The 12,378-nt window shown below is 39.0% G+C and overlaps 1 protein-coding gene across 2 annotated transcripts in view; it reads right to left on the reverse strand.

The window, feature by feature from the left end:
* LOC119781958 (tyrosine-protein kinase CSK) overlaps positions 1 to 12,378 on the reverse strand; it is a 67,244-nt gene that overhangs the window by 10,204 nt on the left and 44,662 nt on the right. For both annotated transcript variants that reach the window (XM_038282620.1, XM_038282619.1), the window contains exons 5-7: positions 8,206 to 8,425; positions 2,356 to 2,449; positions 1,846 to 1,911 (exon numbers count right to left, since the gene is read on the reverse strand). In XM_038282620.1, the coding sequence (XP_038138548.1) occupies positions 1,846 to 1,911; positions 2,356 to 2,449; positions 8,206 to 8,425 (380 nt within the window). The remainder of the gene's footprint in view (positions 1 to 1,845; positions 1,912 to 2,355; positions 2,450 to 8,205; positions 8,426 to 12,378) is intronic.

Consider the following 12,378-nt stretch of genomic DNA (forward strand, 5'->3'; position numbering starts at 1 on the left):
TCCTTACTACATAACATAAGAGACATCTAAGAAAATGATCGAACATGGAAAGAGTGAAACTAAATCGTGCAAAGATCCAGTTTTAGAATATGAGCTTTTCAAGGCAGACACGTACAGGTGCTGGTCATAAAATTAGAATATCATGAAAAAATAGATTGATTTCAGTAATTCCATTTAAAAAGTGAAACTTGTATATTATATTCATACATTACATACAAACTCATATATTTCAGATGTTTATTTTGTTTAATTTTGATGATTACAAATGACAACAAATGAAAATCTCAAATTCATCATATCAGAAAATTAGAATATTACTGAAGACCAATAAAAACAAAGGATTTATAGAAATGTTGGCCAACTGAAAAGTATGAACATGAAAAGTATGAGCATGTACAGCACTCAGTATTTAGTTGGGCCTCCTTTGGCCTGTATTACTGCAGCAATGCGGCGTGGCATGGAGTCGATCAGTCTGTGGCACTGCTCAGGTGTTATGATAGCCCAGGTTGCTCTAATAGTGGCTTTTAGCTCTTCTGAATTGTTGGGTCTGGTGTATTGCATCTTCTTCTTCACAATACCCCATAGATTTTCTATGGGGTTAAGGTCAGGAGAGTTTGCTGGCCAATTAAGAACAGGGATACCATGGTCCTTCAACCAGGTACTGGTAGCTTTGGCACTGTGTGCAGGTGCCAAGTCCTGTTGGAAAATGAAATCTGCATCTCCAAAAAGTTGGTCAGCTGCAGGAAGCATGAAGTGCTCTAAAACTTCCTGGTATGTGGCTGCGTTGACCCTGGACCTCAGAAAACACAATGGACCAACACCAGCAGATGACATGGCACCCCAAACCATCACTGACTGTGGAAACTTTACACTGGACTTCAAGCAACGTGGATGAAGTGCCTCTCTTCTTTTCCTCCAGACTCTGGGACCTTGATTTCCAAAGGAAATGCAAAATTTACTTTCATCAGAGAACATGACTTTGGACCACTCACCAGCAGTCCAGTCCTGTTTCTCTTTAGCCCAGGCAAGACGCTTCTGACGCTGTCTGTGGTTCAAGAGTGGCTTGACACAAGGAATGCGACAGCAGAAACCCATGTCTTTCATACGTCTGTGTGTGGTGGTTCTTGAAGCACTCACTCCAGCTGCAGTCCACTCTTTGTGAATCTCCCCCACATTTTTGAAGGGGTTTTGTTTCACAATCCTCTCCAGGGTGCGGTTATCTCTCTTGCTTGTACACTTTTTTCGACCACATCTTTTCCTTCCCTTCGCCTCTCTATTAATGTGCTTGGACACTGAGCTCTGTGAACAGCCAGCCTCTTTAGCGATGACCTTTTGTGTCTTGCCCTCCTTGTGCAAGGTGTCGATGGTCGTCTTTTGGACAACTGTCAAGTCAGCAGTCTTCCCCATGATTGTGTAGCCTATAGAACTAGACTGAAAGACCATTTAAATGCTTTTGCAGGTGGTTTGAGTTAATTAGCTGATTAGAGTGTGGCACCAGGGGCCATCAATTTTGAACCTTTTCACAATATTCTAATTTTCTGATATAATGAATTTGAGATTTTCATTTGTTGTCATTTGTAATCATCAAAATTAAACAAAATAAACATCTGAAATATATGAGTTTGTATGTAATGTATGAATATAATATACAAGTTTCACTTTTTAAATGGAATTACTGAAATCAATCTACTTTTTCATGATATTCTAATTTTATGACCAGCACCTGTATACTAGAATTAACTATCAAATAACTTGTCCCTGTCAATATATGTAAAACAGAGTAAAGTCAACGAAAGGAATTGGAGAGCAGAGATCTAAGGGTTTTATTCTGCATCAGTTACTCACCTCCAAACTCCCCCTTCCCAATGCTCTGAAGCAGTTTCAGCTCCTTCCTGTTCAAGGCCCAGCCACCTACCAGGAAGATTAGAAAAACTTAGTTGTCTGCAGTAATAGTACAAATGAATAACTGCATCCTGACAAACCAGAAAATGTTATAATCTATCATGTTTCACTCCTATTATGGCTCTTTTCTCTTAGTATAGCAAACTTCGCCAATTTGCCGTGTCAAATGGATGCATGAAGTTCAGCAAAGGCAAACCGAGGAGGAGCAGGTCGATACGGATTAAATGTGACTGCTGGTCATCCCAGGAGTTTAAACACACAGAAAAGATTAATTATCCCCATAATTAATGCCACTAAGCTAGAGACGACGGCATAACCTCAAAAGGCCACGTGGGTTTAGCGTTACGCTGTGCGTCCACAAGGTTAACGTGGTGAGAAGTAAACAAATGTCCCAGCGAGCCTTCAGAGCCAGTGTCCTTGTTGGGGGGTGTTATAAGTTCAGTGTGGCCTTACTCCTGGAGAACTCGTCCTGCGCCGCCACTGTCCCCTCCATCAGCTTGGGTTTAATCAGTCTGGTGCAGAGCCCATCAGCGTCTTTGGTGTAGTGCTGCAGACAGAGTTTGATAGAATTAGAGCCTCCCCTTTTATAGCATAGGGAAGAAGAATCAGCCACTTTAACATCTGATTAACAGATCTATACTGCACTGAATGACGTTTGATTTTCATTAAATAATCAGATATATATGACACATGATGGACCTGAAAGGAAAAACATTACAGACAATAACTCTAAATGAAAGGTCAAAACACACCGCTGGTATCTGGCAAGCTCTGATCTGATTTCTTAAAAAAAACTCCGACCATATGGTTCTTTTTTCCTGTTCCGAGCTCCAAACATGACTAACTTCACATTCTTTAAAACACGTTATTGTTTGAATGCGTTCCTGTCTGTACGATGGAAAGTTTTCACCCAAATGAAAGCCTGTGTGATAAATAAGCGACTGTTTTAATGTGTTTTATTTTGCCAACATCTCTCTCATTTCCTGTCCTATGTAATTATTTCCTGTCAAACTGCTGTATAGATCCAATAAAATTGTGGGATTTCTGTTATTTCATATCATAGCAAAACATTTTATTAGTCAAATGGGAGTAAGGCCTCTTTGGAGAAGCTGCAGAGGTTTATACCTGAACAGAACAAACTGTTGAAAGGACCGCTTTCCTTAAAGCAACGTTGAGTAACTTATGACCAAGTATAAGTTAGATTTTAGATCTATTCAATGTTCTCTTAGGTCAATATTCAGCACTGTTGTGTACTGTTGCTCCGGGGGAATAAAGTTTGAAGTTATAGGTCTAGCACCCCTAGTGGATAAAAGTTGCAGTAATGCTTTAGTAGAATCTTAGCAATAAGAAAGCTGTAACTGAAAGAGTCTTACTTACAATTTGCCACAAAACATAAGATGTTCTGCTCAGATAAGGCTAAAGCCCTGAACACATTCAATACAATTTTCAGTCCGATCTGACAGAAGGCTGTGTTGTACGAGGTCGTGATGCTTGGCATTTGAGAGTCAATGTGGATAAACATCTAACACGCTGACCCCGTAGTAGGAAACTGGAGAATGTGGAGAATAAAAAGTCGGACCCTACCGCTGTAACCCGGGCTTTTAATGGTCCTACAGACAGACTGCTATGTGCCGGGAAAGCTACTCGTTCTCCCTCTACTCTGCTCCACTGTGCTGTGAACAGGATTCCTACAGCATAAGGCAAGTTAAATTCAAGACTTTTCAAGACTTTAATAGCACATGAAATAGAAATTTAAAACCAAATTCACAAGAAACACCTGCTTGCGACAACTTAACCCAAAGGTTTATTTTAGCACTAATGTTTCCCACACAGGAAGAAAGCTAAAAACACACAAATGACAGATATATTTGAACAATTATTAAACTGAATTCACAAACTTTGTTTTAGCAGGGAACAAAACAAATCAGTTTTAAAGCCCCAACATAACCAGTGCTAAGTCTTTTTTGCAGCTATTTTTCTTTGTATGGTTTTCTTAGTATGTTTGATTTGGTGATAAGTGGAGGCGTTGCAGAGACAAGGTTGGAACTAAACTGAGAAATACCGGCTGTTTCTCTCTAACTCCATTTTGAAGCTTTGTGTTTCGTGTTTCGCATGTGCGACTCCACTGCCTTAATTCCCATCGTTCTGAGCTTGAATGACTTCTTGCATAAATCCACTGAGCCTCATGTATGTTCCCTGGTTTTAGCCATGGAGAAAACTCTTGGCTGGAGACTATTTTGGTTACATTTACACTTGATCATATTTTCCAGACAAAAAGTTAATGGCGCATCTCCCAAATGTCCCGGCCGCAACAACGCTTTATTGGTTCCACTATCGGGACGGAACCAATAATGGAGAGCCGTTATTATTTTTAAATTTAAAAAACAAAAGCGTCAATTTTAATGTTTTATTTAGATTACACAAATAAATCATAATAAAAATGATCCTATTTATGATGTTTTAAAAATTAAGACCTATGAAAGACTGATTTAAGACATTTTAATACCAATTAAGGCCTTAGTTTTATTTTGAAGACTTTTTAAGGACCCGCGGGAACTCTGTGTGAAGCTCAGAGGAGCTCCAAGGAGCAGTAACAGATGGTGGAATAAAAGCTGGCCATAAATTAGGAGGCCAGACCAAAACAAGGAACCTATAGCTCTGAAATAGTTAAAACAGCTTGATGATCAGTGTCCATTCAGGAAAACAAAACATGTTAGTAATTTACTTCGAGAAATCAGATAAGAAGCCATGACATTATCCAATTTTTCTTTTTTAAAGAAAAAGAGGGGGGGGGGAAATCAATAATATGGAGTCACTTTTGATTATCCCATATGTTTTTATTACACTAGTAGCCTGACCTGGATGTGGTGGCTGCCTTTTGTGAATGTATGTGCTGTATGTTTCCCATGCCGTCTGTCATATTTGAAGTATTTCCATTACAAGGTGTCAGTGATGGGCAGTAGCGCCGCTACATGTAGCGAAGCTATTAGTTTAACTACATTTTCCAGTAGCTTGACCGTAGCGTCGCTGCTTTATTTATCAAGTAACTTTCCTGTAGTGACGTTATTGTTTTGATCAAGTAGCGACGTAGCGTCCACAAACGCTACAAAATCCAGGGCATAACTAAGAAATGAAACCAGGTTTTCTATTTTGAAAAAACAATCAGCCACAAAACTACTGTAAATAGCAGTTTCAGCTGACGCTCTTATAAGCGGCGTAGTAGCACAGGCACACTCAGTAGGGTTAAACAAGCGCACCCTTTCCCAGGCTGTCGTTCTATTGGCTGGAATAGGTGCAAGGCGACGATCCAACTGCAATCTGAGAGAGCAAAAAAAATCCGCAAGCAGAGCCTACGGGTTTGCGAGCGTATCCGAGACTCGAACAGAGCGCGGTTTGTGCGCGAAGAGAAGGAGGCAAGCGAGATGAGAATATCTGTGCAAGAAGCATTAAATCTGAGAGAAGAGAAAAGATTTGAGAGAGAGCGCATGTTTGGAGTGTGAGCATTATAAGATTTGAGTGCAAGAAGATGAAATTCTTTTCTCAGATTGAAATGATGTGCTCTTGCATTATGGCAGGATAATTCTCCCATATGTGCCACTAAGATACTCTAATTAGAGAGCAGTAGTGAAACTTCCATATTGTATTTCCATGGCCTAGTTTACCTGACAGGATGTTTACATAAATCTGTTTTTAGGCTTATTTGCACAGATATTTTATTTATGGTGGAACAGCTCTACCGTATATATAAAATAAATACATAAATAAATAAATGCTCAATAAATAAATAAATTAGCATTCAATTAATTGCCCCCAAAAATACAATGAATAAATATGTAGGTAGAAATTAAAGTATATAGTGAGACATATATATATGTATCACTTAATTAGCTTCTTTATTTTTTTCACCTTTTTTGTAAACAGTTTCATTTGTTACTTGAATCGACTGTTTAATTGAGGTCTGAAGAAGTTTTCTCTAAGGGAGACCCTAAAGAAATAAGATGCCTTTTGTAGGGTTTTGTTTTCCCTAGAGATGTCCATTGAATGCAAACTCATAGCCATGTCTCCATGTGTAGAACAATACACAGTACCTTTCATTTGGTTCTAATAACAGCAGATTGTTTACTAGTTTGTCTACTAGTAATTACTTCAGTTTTTATTTTAATATGCTGATCATAAAGCAATGTTTACACTGTGATATGTCATTGGCTGATCTTTAATAAATATTTTAACCATTGTATCAGACTCATTTTGAATTGATATTAGGTTGGTACAACGTTAAGTAGCTTCTGATGTAGTTAAGCTACTTTTAACACATTAGTGTAACTTAGCTTGCTATAATTCTTTAGGTGGTAGCTTTGGTGTAGTGAAGCTTAATTTATTGTTGAGTAACTGATAGCTTAGCTCACTACACTGGACAAGTAGCTTGCCCAACACTGCTAGGTGTGACAGAGGTCACTTAAACCTACAGCCTCATGCGGCTTTAATAACATCCAGCTTTCTGTCGACCAGGCAGAAAGGAGGTGCAATTTAGCAGGAGACAGGTCAGGACACATGGAGTTCTCAAATTAGAAAAGACTGGAAATAAAGTTCATGCAACTATAAGGAACAAAAACTGGAAGTCAATTTTGTTCTCCATCAATCCAGATGGACTTTAAGATTTCATTAAATCTAAAAATGCATACAAGCTAACCCTTTTCTTAAAAACAGTTTTACTTTGACTGAGCGCTCCCTAATCGTATGCATTTTGTTATCATATATAACAAGCCCCATCAAGTGTTTTTATGTGCTTTCTTTATTAATTGCTTTATTTTCTATATGCATATTCAATAATTATGATGTAAAGACTATTGTATCAATTTTGTTTGTAACAAATTTGCTTGATAATAATAATAAAAAAAAAAACTTCAACCACAGACTGCAAATTCACCATCACCACCACCAGAGGGAGAGCAAGGCACAGGAAATGTGTCTGAATTAGCAGCTCTCATGCTTGCAAATGAATCCACACACAAACATGTCCATGGATTTTGGGGTTACATTCAAAATGCATCTATTCTTCAAATATTTGGTGTTCTTTTTTTAAATTAAAGCAATAAAAAGAGCCTGGTTTTGTTTGGGTAACATGTTGCAGTTTAAAAAAAGAGAAAAAACAAAAACAAAAAGCCCAACATAATTTTTTTTTAACTGTCATCGTTGCTAAATCTAGACTTTCCTGTGTGTAATTTACACTGAAGGCTGTGATTATGGTGCACAAACACACAACAAGTGCATAAAAAGCTCTTTTTTTCCTCCATTCACACCATTGTTTCTGTTGCTAAACATCACAGCATTGCTATGGGGGCCATAACGGACAAGCTGTCAGCAAACCGTGTGTTTAGGTATAAATAGAGGGCATAAGCCTTATGAGACGGGCTGCCACCAGTGACAAGAGCAGAAAAACAGCAAAGAATGTGAGGAATCCCATCTAAGGCTATTTACAGGGGAATGCAGACAGTCTTCCGGATAAAGATATGGAGAGACCGGCAGAAGGGGAAAACGAAGGAGAGCAGGGAATATGAGACAGCAGGGAGGGGGGGGGGGGGCGAGAGAGATGGATAACAAAGAGGAGGACAGAAGGCAACATGCCAGGTGTCCAAAGAGGGGACGATGGAGACAGGAAGCAGAGCCTGGAGGGTGTGAACGAGATGTCTGATAACCATAATGCACCGGGAAAGGAGACCATCTCCCTGCCAGCTGGCAAATTCCTACCATCCACTTCCAAAGCCTCATGGGGTGAAAAGATGATGCCCAATTAGCAGTGTGATAGCCGCCAATCGCTCTCTGTTTATCTGAGAGGATGAAAGGCCTCGCTTTCTCCCGCCCCCTCCTCTCTGTCCTTCCTCTGAACCTGCCTTCAGATACGGGGCAGGAAGGAAGAGGATCAAACGGCTCTCTGAACGGTTCTTCAGTCTTCATATTCAGGGAAAGCTGGATGCAGAGTGTCCGTCTTTTTTTGGATTTATGCAACGAAAACCCAGCAAAAAAGCATAAAACCCGAATAGCCATACTTTTGTACCGAGACGAGGTTTGCAAAGTGTATCAGGGTTTCAATGCAACTATATTGCTAATATTGGCAGCAAGTTAGCATTATACTTAATATTGTTCGCGGGTATCTTCGTCTATTAACCATCATAATTTGATTTTATGCACATTCTGCGTAACAAAAACGTATTTTATCCATCTGATGGTGTAAAATCAAAGGGATTTAAATCATTTCCTGGTCAAAAATATATCGAAGGAATAAAACCAGAGTTCAACTCTCACCTCAACCAACTGCATGAGATTCTCGAAGTACTCCTCCTCGTCGATGGTGAGTTTGCCGTTGTGGTAGATGATGCGGTAGTGCTCCACCTTGCCGTCGCAGCTGACACACAAGGTGTAATCACCGGGGTAGTTGGTGCTCTCTCTCACCAGGAACAGACCCGTCTCTGGTGGGTAGAGGAGCCGCTCCGCCTGCTCACGAGTGATTTTCCCATGAAACCACCTAAAGCCACAGAGAAAAGGCAGGTGAATTCTAACCATCTATCCTGCAGGACGCGCCTCTTTAAGCTACTATCACATGTTTAAAACTACAAATTTAATTAGGTTAAAATGTGAAGAACAACATGTAGTTTCAATGCATGTCCATACCCCTAACTCTGATCCCCCCAAATAAAAAACAGTCAAATTTCCTCAGAAGTCTGCATTTAAATAAAAAAAATATTCAATTAATCCCAAAGGGACATTAAACTTTGTAGTAAAAAAAAAAAAAAATTTTTTTCATTGTAACTTTGCATGTTTTGCATGATTGTTTTTTTCTTCTTCAATTTTTGTGTGTATATATATATATACATATATACATATATACACACATACACACCTCAAATTTCATGCTCTTCACTTCGCTCTTGAAAGTTGGGCTTACAGACCGATTAATAAAAAGTTGCTTGGTTGTAGGACAGCAAGCGATTGTAAAGCTCTGCAGGATATGAGTGGAGAAGGAAGTAAAGTCGCCTTCTGTGTGCAGAGTGCTTTAAAAGAGGCCCAGGCAAATTCAAGACTTAATAAAATTAAGAATCTGTGGCAGTTCAGAGGTTCAGGTGGAAAGGGGCAAACATTTAAGTGTTGCAAAGCGCGTAGAGAATTCCCTCAGTGGTTTTCTGAAGCATCGACTCAAAAACAGTTAAAAAGTATTAAATACATGAAAATGTTTTTTTATTTTTTAGTAATATGAGCAAATGATTAATACATCTGATCTTTCTGGAGGATATGACTACACTGCTACCCATTATCAGACAGAACCAATCAGTTTTTTTTACTCAGACATCCGCCTGGTGTGCCAAGGAGACGCTTCCTCAGACGTAGCAGCTAAAAAAAGAACCAGAGACTACATTTGGCCACAGCTTCTTTACTAAGAAAAAAAATAGTTTAGTGGTCTGAAAGCATTTCATGCCACTACAATGGTGAAGTTAAAACCCTCTTGCATTTACAGCTTTTATCCGAAAGAAGAAGCAAAAAACAAAGTAGGGCAATAAAGGGAAGCTGAGAGCAGCGCTCCCACTCGGAGGAGACATCCAGGTACATTCAGAAAGAAAGTACCTGATCCTAAATAACAGGAAACACACAGAAAACTGAAGTCTGGAGGCAGAGTAGGAAACCGACAGGCAATCACTGCAACAACAGGAAAATGTCCAAACGTGGTGGACGGGGCAGGGAGCACGGCGAGCCAGGAACCTCGCTCCTGAGGTGGGTGGGGGGGTCTGGACTTTTACAACATGATTAAAAAAGGAAGAAAGTAACCACATCTGTTCAGTGCTACGTGATCAGACCTTCCTAACCCACCCCCCACCGCCGGTCCCCTCCGACCAGGAGACAAATAGCACTGCGGCTATTGACTTCTGCCAATCTGGGCAGAGTTTCCATGAAAGCAGGTTCTTCCTCCCTGTGTTTGCTGGAAATCAACTTCTCTAATTGACTCATCCTGTTTTTCACTGCTTGCCTGTGCCACAGCCCCCCCCCGCCCCATTTCTTCGCCTCAGCTCTTCTTGTTAAAGCAGCTTAATGCGGGTTGAGTTGATTAGATCAGCGCATGCAGCCCCTCTGATGGACAGAGGCTCTTTAACTCCCACTAATCTGAGAGCGGACACCAAGCTGTGTGGACGTCCACAGATACGCCGTGTGGAAAACACAGTGGCGCTTTGTCCAATGAAATCAACTGCAGGTTTCAGACATGACATCATAGTTAAATGGGACAATCATAAACTTGCTCGGCCCAATGTGGAAGGAGGAAATAGGACGCCTGGGCAGAATGTCCCTGTTGTTATCGCATGTTCATGCTAGGAGGAGTAAAATATGCCCACAAGGGGGCAGCAGAGGAATCAAAAGCACTGAAAGCTGCCAAGATGGCATCTTCTGAGGAGAAGCAACAAGTGAGAGTAAGAATAGGGACAGAAGACCACAGCTGAACCCTTATGTAATCCAGAAGAGAAGGAGAGCCCATTAATGAACCATCTGTTTAGGATTCATTCAAAATGTTCCTAAGTGACTAGGAGTAACAGAGGATGGCTGATGGATGAAAAAAAGAAAAATTTCAAATGGTAGCAAATAAAACCCTGAAAAAAAAGATGGAAATGTATTGTTATAGTAACAATGTCTAAGAGAGGAGTTATACTAAGATCAGAGTTTAAATGATCATCTAATACAGAGTCCCCCTCCTAAAAAAGACATGTAATAATTGTATCCTTTGTTCAAATAAACGTCAATAAACTAAAATGAATTTTTACATTTATTAATTTTCTAATTGACATATTGTGTATTTAATATTTCTAAAGAATATTGTATACAATAATGGTGTTTATCTAATTTTGGCCCTTAAAGGTCACATCTCGATCAAGCTGAAAAGTCATATGATGACCCCCCAACTTTTACTGACCCCTGCTGGGATCCTGACCTCCCACCTTAAAATCCCCAAGCCTCGCAGCTTTGAGTCTAAATAAAACTTTGGCTTCAATCATCAACAACAATTTTTGTATATTGGGTCATCTTCTAAATAAATTATAATTCAGTACCTGAATGAATAAATAAATAATGCCTGCTAGCCAAGCAGTTCTTTGTATACATCTATACACATGATACTGAGATGAAAAATATCCAGAAATATTCATCTTTATATTAAAAACCTGCAAAACTACAAGAAAGCCTTGATTTGGATAATGAGGAGGAGTTTTAACACTTTAGATTCAAAGATATTCATAACAGATAGGATGGCACCGATTGTATTGATCTGCCCGATGTTGGAAAAAGCCTGACCTGCTGATTCTCCTTTTGACCAATAACGGTTTTTGTAATAAACGTGGATTTCAGTCGTCTTAAAATCCACTACTTTTCGGGTTTCAGTCTCTTCCTGAATAACTCTGAAATCTATCAAAATTTTGATTTATCCTGGTATTTATTTTGAAATAAATTCTCATTAAAATATAAATATCTTCACAGTTTTATCGTTTAGTTTATACCAGTGTTTAACTCGTTTAATCTGACAGTTATTAGTTGTAAATGAACAGCACTAAGCTGACCATTTATGAGGCGCTTTATAAATAAAAATGGTATATCTATGCTCTCAGACATTTATTGAAAGTTTAGAACATTGACAGGAGGAGGGTTTTTGTAGAAAAGATTTTTTCCACATCCTACCAATCTCCCATAATTATGCTAATGCTAAAAATGCTAATTATAATAAATAGAGGTTAATCGATCAGTGCATTCCACAATAAAAAGTTGAGGGGGAATAAAAAAAGTTAGAAAAAGGCACCTTGAGATGATTGTCAAGCAAATTTTTATCCACAAGTTTGCCTCAATGCAATGTTGCACTGATGCAGTAATTCTTGCAAAAAAAAAAAAAATATATATATATATATATATATATATATATATATATATATATATATATATATATATATATATATATATATATATATATATATATATATATATATATATATATATGTATGTATAATCCTAGTAGCATAATAGGAGTAAAGGCATGTTACCCTCAGACCGGCTCCAATCTCACACAAGCGCACGCCAACATGCCCCAGCTGGATGACCCAGTTCACACTGGTGCAGACAGACGACAGCAAATGAACAAACACAGCGGGAGCAGCAGCCTGTTTTAATGCTTCCTGTTGGAGAGTCAGCGGCTGTGAGCTAAACAGGCAACGCTGACAGGGACAGTAACTATTAGGGTCAACGATCTGATGGCTGATTTCAGAATAACAGATTACTTACAGGAGATATCACCTTTATATAAAATAAAATAAGGACAGCCAAAAAGGCAACTAACTGCCAATTTCATTAATAATGAAAAACATGAAAAAACACAGAGTTACAGATGGCGACTACAGTTAAACTTTCCCCCCTTTCATTTTATGAATAGACAGATTATTCTGAAGTTTTCAGGGC

Source organism: Cyprinodon tularosa, unplaced genomic scaffold (assembly GCF_016077235.1).
Source record: "Cyprinodon tularosa strain WSP-4 unplaced genomic scaffold, ASM1607723v1 ctg186, whole genome shotgun sequence".
Classification (NCBI taxonomy): Eukaryota; Metazoa; Chordata; class Actinopteri; order Cyprinodontiformes; family Cyprinodontidae; genus Cyprinodon; species Cyprinodon tularosa.